The sequence below is a fragment of the Anthonomus grandis genome, chromosome 6, assembly GCF_022605725.1.
Source record: "Anthonomus grandis grandis chromosome 6, icAntGran1.3, whole genome shotgun sequence".
Taxonomy (NCBI): Eukaryota; Metazoa; Arthropoda; class Insecta; order Coleoptera; family Curculionidae; genus Anthonomus; species Anthonomus grandis.
The window spans coordinates 5,786,009-5,808,665 of NC_065551.1; the positions used below are offsets into that span (position 1 = coordinate 5,786,009).

General features: G+C 31.1%; 1 protein-coding gene across 4 annotated transcripts in view; it reads right to left on the reverse strand.

The window, feature by feature from the left end:
* LOC126737058 (serine-rich adhesin for platelets) overlaps positions 1 to 13,964 on the reverse strand; it is a 121,237-nt gene extending 107,273 nt beyond the window's left edge. For 3 of the 4 annotated variants that reach the window (XM_050441747.1, XM_050441749.1, XM_050441746.1), the window contains exon 1: positions 13,360 to 13,964. In XM_050441747.1, coding sequence (XP_050297704.1) covers positions 13,360 to 13,759 — 400 coding nt within the window. In that variant the 5' untranslated portion in view covers positions 13,760 to 13,964. The remainder of the gene's footprint in view (positions 1 to 13,359) is intronic. The other variant, XM_050441750.1, reaches the window with a different exon arrangement.
* Positions 13,965 to 22,657: the final 8,693 nt, after the last annotated feature.

The following is a 22,657-nucleotide window of genomic DNA, read 5'->3' on the forward strand; positions in this document are numbered from 1 at the left end:
CGTCGACAGACCAACGATTCTGATGTTTTCTTGGAAAAATTGCATAAGGATTTTCTTCGTCCCAAACATGGCTATTCCTACTATTAAAAATACCGTCTCTTGTGAAAGAGGCTTCATCGGTCCACAAAACATATCGTAAAAAATTTGATTATGCAATGATGTGATCTAGAAGCCATCAACAAAATTGAACTCTGGGATGATAATCGGCTGCAGTCATATCTTGAACTTTCTGCAAGTGGTAAGGATGGAGTTGTTGTTCGTGTAGTACCCGCCAGATAGAAGCGTTACTCGTATTCATATTCTTAGCGACGTCACATGTGCTATTTGATGGTTCATCGGCAACTCGCTGAAGCACCTCTTCTTCAAATTTGACCGTTCTTACGGTTCGAGCAACACCAGTATCATGCATCTTGTTCATAAACATGCCTGTCTCAGCGAGCCGCCGATGAACCGCAATAAACTTTTTGTATCCAGGATGCTGTCGTTCGGGATAACGTTCATGATACAACCGCGATGCTCGTGCATTGCAATTTGTTGCTCCGTATGCCAAATGCATATCCGCCAATTCTTGATTGGTAAAGTTTTCCATTAGCAATAAATGTTTAAAAATTGTAAGCTATAAAATTTTTAAACATGACATTGAGAATTGACATTGATAAGCGTTGATTTTAAACAATTGTTGTTATGGTATCATGTACAAAAGGTAAAAATAAATGCAGCAGATCCTATTTAGGTAATTAATGTTTTTATAAATTTTAACGCGTCTTAAGGCCATAGTGGCGTAGTGACGCATTTTCGGACTTGGGTTCCTATACTCAAATGGATTCTTCTGTTGCACTAAACAATACCCAGAAGTTTGATCCGATAGTTCTGAAACAGGTTCTGTAACAGAGTTATAAGATATAGAGAGATCAGAGTTATAAATATAGGTCTTAGTTTCTAGTAGCGATCACGTGTCAGAATATTGTCGAATAAAAAATAATTTTGTATCTACAGCATTCAGTGATTAAAATTGTCTATATAAAAATCTACTTTTTAGCTGTACATATACTTTATTAATTTTTTTAACGATGTTAGATCTTTTGTTTTTGTTTTAATTTTTAATTTATATATTTTTAGTCACATAGGTTTTGCCAGTTTTGGTACGTGGCATTTTTTTGCCAAAAACTTTATTTACACGAAAGACGATAATGTTGAAACAATTTTCCGGTATAATACTATATTGAGAATTCTACTTTAATGCTAATTAATTGTTAATATTGCATGTATCTTGTTATGATCTTGGATTCAGTTTCACATTCTATTTTTATTCATCTATTCTTGATCACGGTTTCTCCGATCGTTTCTTGGTCGCGTAACCTTTATCGAATAGCCTATTATACGAATCCTGTCCTATGTCAATAATCTAAAGTCCTTCTAAGAAATATTTCGACTATTTATACCTACTATCCGGTTTGGGACTGATAAGGTTGCTCAAAATTCATTGTTAATGGCCGTTTAATTTCTTTTTCATTTCCTTTATTTATATAACCATTTATTAGAAATAAAACTTATAAAATATGTTAAATAAGTCAATCTGATAAGCTCAAAAAGTAAAAATTAAAAATAATTATTTTCTTAAACATACTCATCTCTTATATATCTCAAATAACAATGGCAAAAATAAAGAAATAATTATATTAATTGCAATATTACGAAGAATTACAACACGTAGATATGTACACATATATATTACCGGCAAATTACCGTGAGGTAAACTGTATACTATACGCCGTGCATAGCATAGCAGAGATATACATAGATAGACCCAAGCAGCGAGTTGTTTTGTTGACCTACATAGTTGCAGAGAAATGTGTTTTTGTTTGTTTACTACAACCGACAACTACCCAGTTATTTATTTGGTCGGAACGGGCTTATTTCGACACATCGTACAAAATGGCGGTGGCCTTTAAACCTTTTTTTAGGTTGGCTTTGTTTTCCGAAGATGTATCGAGTACTTGATGTTTATCGAAAACCTATTGTGTTACTGTTCGTTCATTCATTTCTGGCTCAATGGTTTTTTCTTTACTGAAACAACATCTAAATATAAAAGGTATACATGTGAGTGCATTTATTGTTATCTAAAAAGAATTCTTAGATCATTGTTTTTTAAGTAGTTCAGTGTTTGTAAGTTTAGTAAAAATAAATACGTCCTGATTAGATGTTTACTACTATAGTTCAAGCATAGGTTACAATAGAATACAGTTAACAATACATTAACGTAATTTTTGGTGCTATATTTGGTCTATTGGGCTATGTACAATCTCAATTCAATCTAAATTCATTTAATTAGCCACTTCATGTACATTAATTGACATTTTTATTTTCTCATTGATAGATAAAATAAGACAATTATAGTTCACAATTCAAAATATTAAACTAAACAAATTGAGTTGAGGATTGTGATTTACAAAGTAAATCTTAAGGAACGGATGGTCGTTCTTGTGCCCAAGTAAATTAGATATACAACTCTACTAAGGGGTAAGTTTATTACATCCATAATTTTACCAGTAAACCTGAATTTAAATTAAGCAAAAGCTAACTAGAAAGCATAAAATATTGATAAGCGCTACCGAATTTTTAGGCAAAAAGCTCAGGACATTATTCAAAACTTACTAAGAAGAATACGGAGAAATAATAGTCAATAGATAATCTGTTTACAGGTTCAAAATTTAATATCATGGACTATTAATGAAGGTCCTGTATGAAATCGAATTACACTTACAAATCAATATGCGAATATACATTTACATATATCTGTTGGTTTACATTACTGTGGCTGAGTACCAGTTTAGTAAGTAAATCAAAAAGAAAACAAATTAATATGTACGTATGAACAAATTGTAGAGTATGATCATAAGTGCTTCACAAGTTGACCCAATAAATTAAACTACACTTAATAAAGCATAAGTATAGGCATGAACTACGGGGGAAATATTTTAATGAAATAAACAAACAAAAAATATTAGAGGTAGGTAATGAAAATAAACACTATTTATTCACTTAAAATTAGGCATTCTGATGTCACAGCTGATGATAAGCTGTTTGATCTTAAATAAACCCTTGGAGATTGCCATAAGATCCTCTTCAGGCCGAAATTACGGTTCCAAACAAGAGTACAACTATACCGAAATTTCAAATATAATTGAACCACTTTTATTCCCTATAAATGGTTAAATTTCCGAAAATGCTAAAGACACATGCGGTTATAATAATTACAACTAGATTACTCAATTACTTCTAGACTCTTTTTGAAAAACCGCCAAAACCTTCACATGGAATGCTCCAAGTTAATAAAAGACAACTGGCAGAACAAACATCAAATGGGATGAACTCTGAAAAATGAAAAACGGATTGTGTGAAACAAAACATTTTGTGGAAAACCACGGTTTTCATGTGGAAAACAGGAAGGAATTCGCTTTACTTGGATGGAAATAATAGAGCGCAGCTCATATGATGGTAACTTCTATCCATGGTAATTCTTCCTATTTTAAAAGTACTATATTTTTAGCAAGTTTTCAAGAAATCTAGGATTCGAGATATCAACAAATGTGCATCTATAATATTACAGATAATCTTCCAATTGATCTCTCAGACAAGAAATGTTCAAACAGCAAGATGAGAAAATCAACCAGCAATCAACAACAATAATTAGACCTTAAGAAATAGAGAAAACGAAGGACAAGGCACACAAAATATATGCAAGAAAATCACTGAAGCAGAATGTAGCATTTTTGGTCTATTTCTGATTACTAATAAACAATTATCAATGAAAATAGTTATAATATTACTAAGAGTTTAATGAACATATTATACTACAAAAAATTACTTTACATTTTTAATAGTGAATTAGTTTTATGATAAACGTTAAATGTGACATTCTAAATAAACCAGACCATAACATTGGTACTAATTTTAGGTTTCATTGATGCTAGCTGTTTCACTATACATTGACGAGGTACCCCCTTCGATAATAATCTTAACAAAATTAATCGAAAAACAAGTAATTATTTATATAAAACACTACAAAAATACATGAAAGTTGTGCCCAGGTTCTGCCAAACTGCGCCCATTTATTTATGACCTAGTGTAGAAAAACCTTTATTATAATGTATTATGAAAACCTGTTTAGCTTTTCTGATCTTGTATCACAAACGTTCAACATTAAACACAACAAAAATTTGAAATATTAATTTTCCTACAACTTAACCATATCCAAGTGACCGATGAAATGCGCAGACAAAAGAGTGAAAAAGTCAGTGTGCAACAGAGTTAGAAAACGATAAACTTAATACAAAATTCTAACTTTCCAAGTATTGACTGAGTTTACACTAGGCATATTTTACCCGTGAAATGTTAGAATTTGCGTAACTTTTAGGAATATTTTAAAATAAATATAATATTTATTATAGCAAATAAAAATCAATTATTTTAGCCAATTAAAATGCTTGGCATTATAAGATATTATGTTGATGTTCTATTTATAATTGTAATGTTGAAATAAAATAAAGATTTTATAATTTTTTTTTTTGAAAATCTAATTTTTTTTAAGACGTAATTAAAAAAAGATTTCATTATTTTTTTTTAAAATAATTAAACCGGTTATAATAACCCAATAGACACAAGATTTAGTAAAAATAAAAAGTTTTTATTTAAAATACTTATTCTAAAAAAATCTCGAAACTTAAAATATGGCGATGTTACATATTTTTGTGTACTAAATAAACATAACAATTTTTATTTCATAAAAATAAAAAAAAATCTTACTCTGTTTATAATGGAATTTTTTATGTTAAATTAGATGTAATATACTTATCTATTAAATAATATTAACAAATTCATATATTTTAAAGTCAATATAAATGTATAAATTATAGTAGGTTTTGTGCTCTTCCACGGTTAATTTTTGTGGTCCGTAATTCTCCTCAGACCCAGATTTAATTCAAAATATGTGTCTCTTATCACGCTATCTGTTTCAGCTATATTAATAAGAAGCTGATCTACAACAATAACTACTGATGTTTTTTTTGAAATATATTGTTTTGGTTTAAACATATTTCTTTAATTCTGCCCAAACAAACTCCATTGAGTTTAGCTCTGGATAATATGGTAGCAATCGTAGCACGTCACCTTTTACACTTTGATTTGTGAATCTTTATTATTATGTTGAATTTAAAAAAAAAATAGATTCATTAAATGCAAATCATTCTTGCTTTTCCGCTTTTATTGACAAAGTTATCGATTACAACCACAGTTCTTAGTTTTAAATTTGGAATCAGATCCGTAGCCAACTTTTTGTAATTTTTGTACTTCATGCCATGATGATAATCGCCATTCGTAGTAAAATTGATTTCCAATTTATATATGCGTTAGGAACAAACTCGTTTTCACCTACATGCTCTATAATAAGGCGTAGTCATTTGCTGCTCAGTTTTTTCAGACGTTCATCGCTCCATCCTCAATAGTGTGGGTATGAGATAAATGGATATAAGTTTCAACCATGCATATTTTGTCGCGCTTTTCTTCTGTAAACAGACTAATTTTTTTAAGAAATTCAATCCTAAGCGATCTGATGGGTTGATGGTCCATTAGCACTTTTCCATTATTTTTCAAAATTTCTTCAACCGAAACTAATTTTGTGGACTGATTTACGGAGATTCTCTTTCCACCCTTGATAGCCGGTATCTTCGACATTTATTGTATGAATTATTTTTAATTTCACATTATGATTACAAATAGTTTTCTGTGAAATTACCAAATGTGCATCGTCAAAAAGAATTTTAAAGTTTCTGTTTCGCTTTCTTTTTTTGAAGGGTTAAACATGAACCTAGAAACTCTATTATCAGTGGATTAGTATTATTTATATTTAAGGAAACATTTATTAAAAGATAACCTAATAATATTCGAGACTCAAACTGCTTAACCTTTTAAACCACTGCCTCTTTTTTCATAAATATTATTAAATTGTTAATTATTTCGCGATTGACTAATTAATCAAACCAACTGACCAATTAAATATTTTTTTTGTCTAAAAGACATTTTAAAATTAATAGGTTTCGAAAATTCCCAAAAAACACTTATCACTATCACTTAATTGATTTCGATTATAATACTCGGCTATAACACTGCGATGTAAACCAACAGATCTCTACGAGCGGAGTTCTTTAAATGAACAAAACTCTTCGTCAAAGCCATGACTGCGCACTCAAATTTCATCGGTCACTTGGATATGGTTGAATAGTAGTTTAGACATTTTTGTTGCTTCTCTGCTCCACTGGAATATTTGTTAGCAATTGGGTATTAATGAGGACAAATGGTACACAGCCGTACTCCGGATATGGTACAAACCCAGTAAAGAAAATATATGTTTATACTGAAATACAAAGATCTATGAAAAATATAAAAGCCACGATTGTATGAAACATTACTGGAGTAACAGGATAAACAACTAAAGAGAGCCGTAAAGTAATAGAACAAATACCTGGGGATCACAACGTTCCCATAATGCAGCACGCAATGTTGAATATCAACATAGTACGCAAAATGAATCTCAGATCATCTTCGCATATTGCATCCGGTGACGCAACAGAAATTAAAACCTTAACCAGAAGGTATATTATGGTTTTTAAGAATAATAAATATATACCTAAAATATTGTGCTAATGTTTTACATAAAATATTAATTCTTCGAATCATGAATTAATTCTATATAAAAGAAAAAAATGAAAGCAGATAAGATTTCAATTTACACACTGCTTGCGAAAAAACTAATCAAGTTAACTAACTGTATATTGACATTTTGTTGTTGCGTTTAGCAGCTAATCTATTTGTTAAAATTACAGTTTAATTTACAACTTAAAACAAGTAATGTTTAAATAATAAATTACTAATAATTATAAGTTGGTTTATCGTAGTTAAAAGAAATAAACAATTTTTTATACTTGCATAGGTTATTATTAAAATGTTATTTTTCAGTTTTAATAAAAGGCTGTTTTTTCAGTTTTGAAGTATTCCCACTCCATTCATGCTCGTTAACATTAGATTTTTTATGCCTTAAATAGGAACGTGCCTATTCTATTATATTCCTTGCTTATATGGTGACAGGTACAGCCTTGAGTTTATCTCAGCTCTGTCCCCCAACAACTCGGTAATAAAAATAACCCTAATACGTTACTTACGTGGGATTCACGCGTAATTCGAGGACTATTATTGTGTAATAAAACGAGGGGCTATAAAACCTTGGGTCATAAAATGAAGAAACTATAATATAATACCCATATTGAATAGAAAGAGCTTATTACTGTCGTGAACCTTGGCCGAAATATTCCCTTAATTTATTTTATTGGGGATGCGGAGTTGGGGTGAGTATAAATATTTACTTTGTTGAGCAACTTGACATTATTGAAAAAAAGGATATATACTACGATGATAAGTCTATTCGTTTGCAATATTTTAAATTTACAATTGGAAATAAGTATAATAAGAAAGCTGAGGCCTTACAGATGTCTTCCAATATCTCTTTATACAGAAACTGTTCCATTTTATCTCGCACTTGAATGACTAGTTCTATCTCAGATCGAGAAAAAATTACCGCCAAACTTATGTAACATCTTCCACGCTTCATAGAAGAAATTTGGTTATTTGGAACTTAAGAAATATTAACAAAATACCTAATTCAATATTTTTGAACTTGGGATCAACCGTTCTGTATTTTAATTGTTCGTGCCATCAACTTCAAAAAGTGAACATTTTGCTTCACATAGAAGAGTTTTAAATTTTTTTTGACCAAGAAAAATAAGCTCTAGCAAACTTCGCTCAAGTGTGTCTATTAATTTTTCAGTGAAATGGTTTTAATGCCATTTTACCGTAACCATCTGCTCGAGTAGATGCCAATACCAAATTTCTTTGACCAGCAGTTCATTGCAATTTTTTTGGTTTTACGGGCGTTGTCGCCTGAACTATGGCCAAGCGGAATCGTAATAAATATCATTTTCTGAACCTGCAGAAACGCCTAATCAAACTATTAGCTATAGGCGTAACCCAAACGTCATCCAAAGAGACGTTTTTTTACGCTAAAAGAAGAAGAACAAGTTGAGGTGATAAGACTGAACAGCTATAGGGTTGGGTCATTTTCAACAAGAAATGATTTTGTGGGTGCAGGTACAACCATTCTTCTTCAAAATAGTTTTAATATAAACATTTCAAATTATTTAAATGTTGAAAAATATATTGAAGTTTGTGTAATTTTTATTGAAAATTTTAATCTACATGTATATCTGGCTGTTTTGATACTTTCCTTGCAGGCATAGGAGTAAATAAGGGAGTTTTGATCGCTGCCGATTTTAATGTCCATTTGAAACGGATCAAGTAAGCTCAGTACCACTGACAGATCTATTTAGGACCGTTGGTTTGTGTCAGACAATTTATTCAGAGGCACAGACACTTTAGTTGAATTTATCAGATCATCTAGGATAGTTTATAAGAATGACTTTTGGATTGCGAAAAGTATGAGGTAGTAAAAAAAGAACGGTACGTCATTCAACAACTTAGCTAGGCTCATTCATATTTTATAAAAGAATTTCTGAATGTTCTTGGAAGGTTGTTGACACTTGTGACACTTGTGGCATAGATATAGAGAAAAAGTTTGAAAGATTTATGGGTGTTTTTAGGAGTACTTATTTATGGCCATTTCCTGAGAAATCATATTGCGTTAGGTCCGATCAGGTTCAAATATAAGTAGGTTCAATCACTAAATTATTAAGGGCCATGTGGGATGGAATACTACGCTGCTGGGTTAGAATTCACGAAACCAGCAGCTTTGAACGTGTTTAGCATGATTTTCTTCTGTGCAAACTCAAAATAGTTATTTATGTAGCAAGTGTGTAAAACTATCCTTTTTTTATGCGATCCCGTAAAGTTCATACGACAATTGCCATTAATAAAAAAAGGGATTTTACACAAGGGTAATACATAAAAAAATTTTCTACTACCAAAGATAAAATACACAAAATCAAAATACCAAATTACTTTACGCACTAGTACGTAAAAAAAGTCAAAATTTTTTTTGACAAATTATAAGTTAAATGTTAAATCACTTTACGCATCAAAAACACTTTTTTAGGAACTAGTGCGTAAAAAGTCAAGACTTTATAGACTAGGAAGTGTGTAAAGCGTGTTTACGCAGAGTAGTAGAAAAAATACTTTTTTTTAGTGACACAAGTGACGTTCTTTCGATGGAGACATGATACCTGTTAAACAGAATAAATTTAATAAGAGTTGATGACGTGACATTGGCAGAAAGTGTTATCCCCCTAGGAGTGCCACAAGGTTCAGTATTGGCACTCATACTTTTTCTAATCTACATTAATGATTTGTCAACTTCAGGTAACTTCTAACAGCAAAGTTCACACTTTTTGCTCATGATACAACCATCTTATCTACTGTGAAAACTGTAGAAGATTTATCTAGCTATAGTGATTTTATCGAGATGGCAGGCGAGGGTTGAGTACTAGTTTGCAGTCAATGCATTACATTTGAATATTGAACAAACAGCAGTCAGTGAAAGTTCTTCACAGGTGTTAAGTTTCTAAGGATTTATCTTGATTCTCTGGCTGCTTTGGGATATACACATTGACTCGGTGGTGTGTGGACTGAAGAACACTTTATATCTGTTGCGGAACTTGGAAAATTGTGTGTCTTTGAGAATACTAAGATCATCGTACATTGGCCTTTTCACTGTAGACTTTCTTATGATATTCTTACATTGGGGCATTCTGCACAATTAGAATCAATTTTTAGGCTTTAGAAAAAGGTTGTCAGGTTGGTCTCTGGACTAGGCTACAGGAAAGCTGTGTGAATGCAATTGTGAACTTGCGGATATTAACTGTGCCAATTATGCCAGTTATGAGAATTGGATACACAAAAAAGAGCATGAATGGTTCGATGTGTTTCATGGGGATCTTTATTAGTGTATCAAGCAAAGAAAAAACCTGTTATTAAACTACTGTCGTCTCAAAAGATCACAGTCAAGGTCAATGTTTTTTGCGGCCAAAATATGTTCTTCCTATTTCTGTGAGGGAGCTTACAAATAGTAAGTTTGAAAAATATGTTGTAAGTGTACTAATAGAAAATCTGTTAGATTTTTTTACTTAAATTTTTAGGAAATTTAATTGTAAATAATTGTAGTCTCTAAGTTGATAGCTTCTTTTTATTTTTATTTCATACTTGATCGGTGTAAACACAATTGTTTATTAACATTAATACAACTATTGACTATAAGGCAAGAAGAGAGGGCTAATGGGCATATATATCCTCATTTATCTTAACTAGATTATTCGTTTTTGTTTGTTTTTTAATAAATTTGTACAGAATGGGACTTTTTTTCAAATTTCAGGCTAAAATAAGCCAATTAAATTCTCTTAATAACTCCTTTAAAACATATAATTAAAATCTATTTTAGACCTTTAATAAGAAAAGCTCTTTCAGATTTTTACACTTCTCTGGCAACCTTGCTCCAGGCGCGACAGTCCCCACAGAAGGCGCCGTAAACCACGTTGCCAAGTTATCCTAGGGCGGCGTCGCATGACTGAGGGGGCACGTGGGTGCTGTACCCGCCCGTTTAACGTTTGTTTTGGCGCTTTCGACGTAGATTTCAGGGTCCGAATTCCAGAATTTGAGAATCGAAATGGTCTAGATATATTTTTTTTTTAACTTAGAATTCATATTAATTTGTATATTTCGGCAAATCATCACAACACTATTACCCGTTGTTTTGAACATTGTTAATTTTCAATGGCTTGAACAAATGTTTGATTTTCTGACGTCACCCGTGTTGATTCAGGTTTTTGACACTATGGTTCGCTTCATGTTTTTACGCACTACGTATTATTGCGAAATGATAATCTTGGGTCACCTGCAATGCGTACTTTTTACTGTAGTACATAATTAAGTCATAATATTTTTTTAGATAATTACTGTTGCTGATTTAGAGATTTTGTTAGGATATGCTTCCGTAAAATACAATTTAAATGGTTAAAAGATAATAAACGTGTATCTAAATTAGTGGATTAGGCAAATTATTACCTTAAAATGCAGTTTAGTTATTAAAATTACCTTCTATAATAGCCAACAAAAATGAGGTTTTTATGATGTCATAACTATACTGTGATTTGAGTAAACCTATTACCTTAAAACTTACAGATTTATTAGAAATTTATTGCTTTGAGAATGGAAAAATATTAAAGTTACTATATATTTGTTGTAAATCAAGACAAATTTTGATGGATTTTGCAAGATCTTAAACGAAACTTCATAAGTTTTCTATAAGGTTATGCATAATAAATGATTATATCCAACAGTTTTATTTAAATTTATAAAATTACAAACTATATGGGAACATTACTACTAATATTTTCTGATATAAAAAAATTATTATGTAACACTACAAACCTGAAGTTGTATTGTTGTATGTTGAATATATACATTTTATTGCATCTAGACTTAGAAATCGTTTTGCTTTAAGTTCGCATAACTTCACCTTTGGTTAATAATTCCATTTCAAACCTAACAAGTTGCAAACAGTAAAGAGTTTTATTTTATTTGAAAATGCGAAAAGCAATAAATTTACAATAAACACGATTTATTTTTAGAAGATGAGATTTATTATCTATTTTCCAACGGATATAGTGGTCACACTTTCCCAAAATAGCATAACATATTTTCCCAATTTAACATATTTCCCAAAAAACATATTTTCTAGGTTTGTCTTATACTATAAAATTTTAATTTCTGTTTTACCAGTCCATCAGCCCTCTAAACATAACCCAACCCGTCTTCTTTATTAAACGAATTTTACCACAGCAATTAATAATGGACTCAATTTTTTTCAATTACTTTAACTCAAAGTTCCTTGACTAGATTTAAGATATTGTGTGCTGAAGGGCATATTATATATCCTGAATATCCCAGGGTATAGCGTTCCTGCCTACTTGACCTAAATATACAGGCAGTGTAATTCAAGATGTGTATAAGGTAACACCCTAAGCTTCATGAAGGATGGAGGATGGATATAATTTATTCGTTCATTATGCCAGTGAATAATGTTTTATTTTAAAAAAAATACAAATTTCTCATATTATTTATTTGAATTACATTTTATTTTATTAAGTTTATTTATGAATCTCTAACCGGAACACCAATACGGTTCATTCTGTGGGAATTAAGATGCAAGGAACCATGACCAATCCTATAAAGATGCTTGTACAATTTATGCAAGTCATGTGTACAGTTAAAATAAAACTCCTTGAAGAAGAAATTTGAAGAAATGAAGGATGAAGAAACGAAAATAAAACATACATATAATATCTGGCGAGCTCTCCAAAACGTAATTCGTCAAAATTTTATCAGTGATTCACGATTTTATTGGTTACGAGTAAATATTAATTATTTTTCATTAATTAATTTCGTGCAAATTTGCTAGATATACGATAGAACAAACGTAGTCAATAATATCGGAGCACCGCATAAGCAGGATCATAAAATAAACCAAGATCGAAACGGACCCGTTAAAAACATTTGCTGTTCTGGCGTTCATCTCATTAACATTCCAAAGTATATTTAAGTAGGTAGGAGGTAGAGCAGGCAAGGTATTTTGTGAATTTAAAGCAAGGTCAGGCATAAAATTGATAATACAAACAATTTATTGAATTTAAAAACCAATTCAGAATTCATATTTAGGGTTGGTCTGGTATAAATCCTTGGGCCAGTACTGTCGGATATTTCATTGATAATTCGAAAGTGGACGTGGGTATACGTCTGTGTAGGCCAAGTATTTAGGTACAACACTGAATAAGCAGCGTTAAGCATTCAGGATATACCTAATAATTATATATGCATTTTGTTTTGGATATTATGTTAGTACAAAAGTTTTGATGTTAATACATTTTTATTTTTATAATTTTTATAATTAACTATAGAGGGTCACAAATGTTTTGTTTTTGTCAGATGCTATGAAATAGAAGTATTATGTAATATTTTTCTGTAAAATGGTCCAACGATCCATTCATAAGAATTTGTGCCGAAGCTTCTACTTTACTTAAGGTTGTCTCTTGCCTCTATTGTAGATAAAAATATACGTCTAAGTTTATGTATCTTTTAAACCAAAATATGTTTGCTGTAAAATGTGCGCATTTTACTACAGATCAAACACGCCTAGAATTACGCTATTACTATATGATAGTGTGGGCGTAGTAGCAAAAAAATTAAATCCATGACTTCAACGTGCGAGTAAGGTCGTAACCCGACTCAAGCGAAAAAACTCACCGAATTTAGGTTTTAATGGTTGCCCTTCTGTGATCTCCTTTCCGTGTTGCAAAGTTAAAAAATCTTTAAGCCAAAGCTTAAGTTCCTCTTTACTTTCATACCCGATACAAAAACAATCGTCCTTCGTATAAAGCGCGATCACATTCTTATGTTTTGATTCCAGTTTTTCATTTATATTAAAGCACGTCCTTAAAGTAATCGAACGTTTAGGATTCGCCCCGGACCTAAATCGTTTTTCGGAATCGTAATATTCCAGACGCGCCAACGCATCCGAAGTGTCCGCCCGGAGTACGAAATACTTCTTCCGGTTAGTTTTCATTTTCTTTAACAATCCCGAACGGATGATCTCGCCTGTGGATGGCATGGGGCCATCGTGCGACCCTGAACTTTTTACTGACATATTTAATGTCTTTTCTTTATTTACCACTAATGTTATTAGGCATTTTTCGATTTACTATAAGATTAAATGTCTGTGGTGGACGCGATTATAAAGCGCGCGATCACAACTAAAGTATAGAGAATCACTAGCGACTGAACGATCGCTAAAACGGTCTATGAAACACTGACTGGCGTCACTGGCGAGACGAGTCAGACGAGTGAAACGGAGTTCGCGCCAACCCAAACCCGCCGCAGCCGCGTGTATACGACGACAACGACATGGAAAACAACACAGGCCTGTATCAGCAAATTTTTCCTTCAAAAAATATTATTAAAAACAAATCAGCACAACAGAAAAAAACCTTTGTCCAATCTCCGCACCTACATAGATTTATTTAAAGAGAATTGACTGTTGCTGTCTTGGATAGACAGCAAGTCTCTCACTCTTGGATTGATAGTGATGAGAAAAATGACATTACTTAACAAATCATATTTTTTAAATAACATTAACAGACAAGAATTAGCAAATATTAAATTGTTAAGATACAATAACGATGTTAGTGACCATTTTCCCATCATTGATGATGAGGTACCTTTCTACCTTACATCTAATGTATACGAAAAACTCTAAAAAAATTATTTGTATTTTTATAGATTCATCAAAAGCTTTCTTCCACCATACCATAAAATATTGATTGAGTGTCTAAAAAATTTTGGAATCAGAGACCCAGCATTACAGCTCTATAATAGACAACAGATAGTTCAGATTGATAACTACCAAAGCAGTAACAAACCTATTAAATATGGAGTACAACAAGGAACGGTCTTTGTCTTCTTTTCGAATATCTACGTTAATGATTTATAAGACCCAAGTCACAAATTTAATCTGTCATCTTTTGCGGATGACACTGTTATTATATATGAAGATAAATCATAAAAAGAGGCCAAGGAAACTGCAAAAACAAGCCTATCCTTAGCAAAATACTGGTTTGAATAAATGTCATCGACCATATATTTAAATAAAACCAAATTTATGAGTTTCAGCAGCACAAATAAAAATATGCCAATATTTAGCACTTAAAAGCTAAGTACTACAGAAGATAACGTTTTGAAATCTTTGGACAGCATGGGGTATTTAGGAGAAGTAATCGACAAACATATAAAAATTTATTAGTTTTCATAAATAATATAGATAAATAAATTGTTGGAGGAAAAGTGACTTACAAAAGATAAGATTTGTAAAGAATCAAATGTTCTTGATATACGACAGTTCTATGTGCATAAACTGTTATTAATGCAGTATAAACGTAGATTTTTCCTTTCTATTATTTCTCACAACCACGGTACTAAACATGAAGATAGAATGAATGAATGAATGCGCAAACTTTATAGGTATTATCCTCACACGCGCAGAAATTTGTCCAGATTTTGGCGCGACATATTTATAGACAACTTCCAAACAATATTAAAATCGTAAATTCAGTCAATAAATTTAAACAATATTTAAGAAAGTGCATCATGAGTAAGAGCAGAACTGACCATTATAATATAGTGGAATTAAATACCTTAATCCATTAGGACCTTAAATAGTTCTCTTAAGATAGGTACTTTTAGTAAATTTCAAAAGTTTAATTTACCAATAATACAAGATGGGTCTAATGTATGATACATAACAGGTATATGATTGGTAAATTGTATTGGGTACCAACTTGGTTTTTGATGTATTTATTATCAATGATTTTGTTCTTAGTATTAATTTTTACCGTTATTACGAAATTTTATTTGAGCACACAATTTTCCAAAAAAAATTTTTTAAATCAATCTTCTCTAAATATAATAAATATTAAATACTCGTCTGCTTAGTTAATATGAATATTATATAATATATTTTTTCAATTGTATAATATGTTTTTCTTCTATTATTAGTTTATTCCTTGACTAATTTTATAACTTGAGTGTAAGAGTGTAATATGTCAAAATTCGTTAGCATAGTAATATGTCCCGAAGAAGACCGCCGACGGCATATTCGGCCAAACATCAGCGATATAAAGTATGCGAATATGAGTAGCAACTAAAAATATATCCACAATTATTTTATCAAAAGCAGCCTGTGAACATTTTCTATCAAATCTAAATAAAAAAAAAATTCAATCAAAATTATGGATGTTGTTTACAAATGATTCTCAGATTATTGCTGTATATGTGCTTGGGAATTGCAGACTAAGGGGGAACTTTGCCAGGCTTATAGCTTCTTATTTAGATCAGATGGAACAACCTTGGGTCTAATGAGTAAACTTCTCCGCGTCATTGGTGGAACAAGAAATGCCTCAATCCTAGATCCGGTACTATTTATATTGTAATGGTCTTAGTGAGAGTTTTTTAAGATTTTTCGTCAGGCAAGACGCTGATGACAGTATGGGAGCTTTCTGTTAGCGGTTCTCAGTCATTAAGGATTGGTGTAACAATAATACTTTGAGGCAAAATGCTGATACCGCACTAGTAAAATTTTCCAAAACTATGCAATAAAATTCCATGCTTGTAAGCTGAGGCAGATAAATGACTCCTGTCTGACATGGCTTCCACATATAGACACTCTTGTCAAGAAACTTAATAATATAATTAAATATTTTCTGCGCGTACGGCGTTTATCAGAGGAGTTTTCCCTAAATACCTTAAAACAAATTTACTACGCACCTGTCAAATGTCTGATTACTAATTGCATGATGCTTTGGCGATCTTTAACAAACGCCATATCAGTCTTTGTTACATAAAAACTCATCGCAAGATGCATGTTTAGACTTACACCTTGAATCTCTTATGGGCCTCATTTACTAGGCATGGCTTACTGACGGTTCCAGCTCTGTATATTCTTATGTTAGCTATTTTTGCAAAAAAACACCTGCACCTTTTTAATACTAGTGCTAAGAATCTTATGCTGAAGGTATGCTTATCGTTACTAGAGGGAGAATTGAACTAAGTATCCGAATGCATCACTATGCCTTCTTTTAAAAGGCTGTTTTATTTTATTTTTTAATTCTGTATGAAATTTTAAGTATATTTTGTTTACCATATCCTATACCAAACCTCAAAATTTATTAAGAACTTTGCGATTAAATTTTTTATAAATAACCATGAATTTTTGAAATAGAAAAAATAAAACAAAAAAATTAAAATAAATGTTCAAATTATTGACCATTAACTTCCTGACAGTAACCAAGTCGATATTTAAATTCTTGTAATACTTGCAATACTTATGGTTATGTTATACTTATGTAATACTTATTGTTTGAGGCCGGATTTGTTGTATTTCAGCTCTAATTCTATTTTTTAATTCTTCTAAACTTTCAGGTTTATTAAAAAAATGTTTAGAATTTAGAGATAAAAATCCAATAGGGTTAAATCTGGCGATCTTGCTGGCTATTCAATAAGACTTTCCTTTTCAATCCATCTATTTGGAAAAATGTTATTAAGGTAATCTCGTATTGTTCGCGAATAGTGTAGGAGAGCGCCATCCTGTTAGAACCATACGGAATCTGCCGGTATTAATGGATTTTCACCATTTGGATATAGTGCAATTAAACTAGGTGCTATCTGATTTTGAAGCAACTCTAAATATTTTTCAGAAGGAAGTCCGCCCTCAATAAAATAGGACCCAAAATTGACGTGCCCACAATTCCTGCCCATATATTTAAATTGTTAGGAAATTGTGTGTCACTTTCCATACTCCAGTGTGGATTTTCTGGTGCCCAATAACAAAAATTTTGCCTATTTACAGAACTATTGAAAAAAAACTTGCCTCGTCGGAAAAACAATCTTACCTAAAAATTGTGGGGTTACATTACATTTATTTATCATTATTTTGTAAAACTCTATTCTGCGGATGTGATCATTTTCAATAAGCTTCTAAATTAAATGAATTTTATATGGATGCGATTTATTCCTATGCAAATATTTTAGAACACATGATTTACTAACCGGCTGATCTGCAGCAACTCGTCAAATTGATTTATGTGGATTTTCTTGTACTTTAAGTCTCAAGTACTTAATTGTCTGTTTTTGGGAAGCGTGGGACGGACCAGATCATATTTGTCTCTAATATGACCAAAATCTCTAAACTTTTTTTTAATTTTGCTTACTACCGAACGTGTAATAGGCCTCTCCGGGTACTTATTGTTAAACAGATCGCAAACTTCGACCTGTGTTCGAGACTTGTCGCCATATCCTACTATCATCAAAATTTCAATTCTTTGTTTTTCAGTTAAACACGCCATACTTTTAAACTTTGCCACTGAACTTGCATAAAAACACTTACTGACATTTACGTAAAGTAATGCATACTATTTCCATGCGATTAAATGGCGACAAGGTTTTAACAATCAAATATACCTATTAAAAAACTATGAAAAAATATGTTTGGATATGTTCAAATGACCCAAGCAGTTGCAAACTTATTAATAATGTTAGTATTAGGTATAAGATATGGTATACAAAATATACTTACAATTCTATGCAGAACTCAAAAATGGAATAAAAAATAGCTGTTTCCATTTAATTTTTCCATTTCCATACATGAATTCATTATTAAAAAAATCGCGATAAAAAATAAAAATCGACGTGTCGGAGCGTTTTTTTTTCGAACCACCCCTGACTTTTAAATAAATTTGTTTCAACTTTCGCCTCCGCACTGTATATATACACTTTTAATTTGCAATTTTATTGTGTTAATAATATTTATATCTATCAAACTTAAATTATATACATATGGTTAATCAATATATATTGAGTTTTCAATATTTTAATTTGCAGTATGTAGTGCGTAGATCTTATCCAAATTTCAATGTTGTTTATTTTGTGACGTTGCTATTGTCTAGTTTTTAAAAGCAATAAAGATCATTTTGAATGCAGATATTTGATTGGGCTTTTTTCAAATTAATTTTAAGGCACTTTTTTTTACATAATATATATATGATTAATCACTTATTGTTGATTGAGAAGTTAAGGAATTTAAAGTTTTCAAACAGTTTTGTAGGAAGGATAATTAATGTTTTAAGTGAGAGAATTTTGATGATTATAAAACTTGGTAATATTGTATCAAAGGTGGTTGATGTGGGCTCTTGAGGTCTCACAAAGTGGGTATTGCTGACTCTTATTGTTTAATTGGTTAATTAATAATCTCAAAGGTTATGAACAAAACGGTGATTATTTAATGTTCGCTGATGATCTCCAATTATTATATAGCAAGATTTTTGATGAAAGCGATATTAGTTTGTTTCAAAGGGATCTAGATAATTTATTTAATTGGTGAAAGTTGATTTAATTAGGTTTCTTTTAGGTTAAGTTAGTAAAAAATTAAATAGGCCATTTGCTAACAAATTAGGAAATAGCTAAGCATTTGGAAATACTTTTTAGGTCAAATTAGAATTCTGAAGAACATATCAATTAATTGGTGCTTAAATCGCAAAAATTATTACGATTTAGTTTAAGAATTAATGGTGATCTCTTTTTGGAAGCTGCGAGGTTAATCTAAATTGGGTTGGTCAGATTTAAATTGAAATAGGGTCCTGTTATTTGGACTTTACAGTTAGGGTAAGTTAAGATTTTTATCGAAAAAGTAATCGTTACGATGACAAAAAAACTAAACAACCAAATTATATAAAGATATATAAGTAATTCGGCAAATCAAAATGTTTACCGTATGAGAGATATTATTTCTAATAAAACAAAAGTAAAAACTGTAAGTCACGGTCTCATTAAACATTTACGTATATATAATTTTTACAAGAAACACGTGTTTCGCTCCTATCGAAGCATCATCAAGCTACAGCCACACCTACACTACAAGTAGCTCCTAGAGACCGTGACTTGGAGTTTTTTTTTGTTTTGTTTTCTATGTGGTTTTTTTAGAAAGAATGGCTGTTGATATAATATACAGGTTGGGAAATCCAAGATTACGTATTATCTAAAATAATGGCAACACCGCTTCCTTTCTTTCGTCTGATAGGTATTTGCTGTTTTTATTTATTTAGAGGATAACAATAATATTATCTGCATGACTTATTTTGCTGTGTGACTGCACGCTGCACTGTTGAATTTTAATGCGCTATTCTTTCTCAACTTTTTATGTTGTTTATAATCCTTCTGAAAGAGTTCAAATTAATAAATGAATTTGTTAGAAATTCGTTTCAATTAAATTTGAAAACAGGCCTTGCCAAAAAATAAATTTAAATGTGATTTCAAATTTTAAGATCTTTTCATCTTAAATACAATACAGAAGCAAGAATGACAAGTGTTGAAAAGGAACTAGGTATGGATCATAAAACTATTGCCAGTATTTGGAAAAAACATAGGTTCAAATATTGCAAAACTCAGGAAATACTTCTCGAGGGCTAGTGGAGAATGGAATTTTGCAAACTATGTTTTCCATCAATAAAAGAAAATGATTTTTTTTACAAAATATTCTATTTTTATATAAATATTCTTTTCTACGGGAAAACTTATTTAAAACATTGTGAAATTTTATTGCAAATAATACTAAAACTGTACTAAAAAACAACGACGTAGCAAGCAAGTAGCAGAGCGCACAAAATGCACTAATGCTTTAAACACCTCTCTATGCGTAATGATCGATTCCCCAACCTGTAAAGATTTGTCAGGCAATAGACCAAAAGAGAGTAGGGAGGACGTCATACGTTTCTTGAAGACAGTATAAGCTTCCCCAAGAAGTCTACCCAGAGTATTTCTTTCTTAAGAGAGCCTTGATAGAAATAAGGCTAAAGCAGTCATATCCTCCAATTAATACCTTTGAATAATATTAAGAAGAAACAACAAAAAGTGTAGTTATCATAACAAAAAAATTATACTACTAAAATCGTATAAGAAGTGTAAAAAATATAACCAGGGAGGCATGGTGAGTAATTTCTTAGGTCCTTAAGAAATAGAAAAATACAAATAATAATTTGGAAAATTATATTAATGGCTGCAGGAAGGAAAATCCTGAAAAACTGTCAAACGACTATTTTAATACTTTTTTTCAGCAAGCAACCTTAGGTGTAATAAAAAGTAAAAGAAAATGTAGGATCCTTAAAAAAATCTGGAATATGAGACTGATAACCAGAAATCCAACTATTTTTAACAATTTTCTTCTATACCCAATGACAGAAAATGAATTAAGACATATATTAACAAAAAATAGAAAAATCTTCTGGCTTTGATGACATTTTTAGCTTTATTTCATATTTTCAACCCAATACTGCAAGTTTTAACTGACCTTATTATTTCTTTTAATAATCATTGCTTGCGCTGATCTTTTCTCTAAGATTTAGAGAACTCTTTTTTAAATCGTATAAAGTCATTTTTTGATAAATACAAAATTCTGTCACCATGCCAGTTTAGATTTAGAAAGAATTTTTTAACTGTGAGACGAACTGAAAATCGAACAGAACCAATACCCGGCTGGGATTTTTCGTGATCTCAGTTAGACGCATCCTTGCTCACAATGTCTCACTTCTTCTAAAAAAGATAAAGGCATATGGTGCCAGGAGATCTGCATTAAATTGGTTTCCAAGCTTTTTATACAATCGGGAACAATATGTCGGTGTTTCGTATAATGGTGATAATGGTTCTGATACCTCAGATAATTTAAACATTAATATAGGTGGCACTGTGGGAGAAATGTCCACGAGGCGATAGTTCTGTGTAAGTATTCAATTAGGTTTAAGTTGGCAGTGGTAGCTCATCCTCTTCATAATACCCAAATAATTCCGCATGCATCGTAAGTAAGATGACATCGTGCATGGCAAAGTTTATTATGATTATACTGTTAAAGACTTAGAATAGTTATTCAAAAAATTGTGTTGGTAAATTGCTTAGTAGCAGAGCAATAAAAAAATATAGGGATCCACAAGGCTAAGTATTGGGGATCTTTTCATTTGTATCATATTTCAAAAATAATTGATCCAGACTGATACTTTTACTACAGATAATTTTTTGTATTTGAATTAAAAAATCAGTAATTTTAGATTTTATACCGTACAAAACATCCAAAATGTAAATATTGTTCTTAAAGTTCTACCACATCCAAATTTTTAGGTGTAACACTTGATGAGAACCTGAAAAGGAACAGTTTAATATACTAAATTTAAAATAAAACAGTCTTTGTTATATGTTAAGACATCTTAAACGAATTTGGGATCTGAACCAGCTGATCTGTGCCTACATTGCCTATGTTTGTTTAAGACTACACTATGAAGTATTTTTTGCAAAGCCTCAACTGCTGCAAAACAAGTATTTATATCACAAAAAAAAAGTAATAAAAATGATTCTTAGTATAAAACAACCAGAGTAATGTCGTGGCAAGTCTAAGCAACTTATTATTTTAACATTTCCAGGAATACACATACATGAGGTATCCAAAATCATATTTTTAAATAAAACAATGATTTTTATTTAGTAAAGATTTACCGCACCATTTAGGACTAAAGGTGGATTAGGATCTTAAAGTTATCAACAATTTCAAATTATTCAAACAAAAGCTTAAATTGCATCTAGTGAGCATAGAAATATATAACCTAAATAAGTTTCTTTAATTATTATATTTATTTGTTATAAGTGTTTACTATCGAAATGTTTTTTCTTTCTTAAAATTATTTGTAATTTTTTATATATATAATACACTTAAGTTACATACACACATGTTCAAAATCTAGGGATATTGAAGTGATTTCATGACGAAATGATGACTTATTATTATAATTGTGGTGCTGTTACCGTGTCATTTCTTCCAGCTTTTAACTGAACATATCGATTCATAAGAAAAGTAGTCACCCGTGATCGATCTAAATGTCTTTCGCATGTGATGCCCGTCTCCCGATAATACCTCCAGAGCGAGAGATAATGCTTTAAGTTGTGTCTATAACATTGT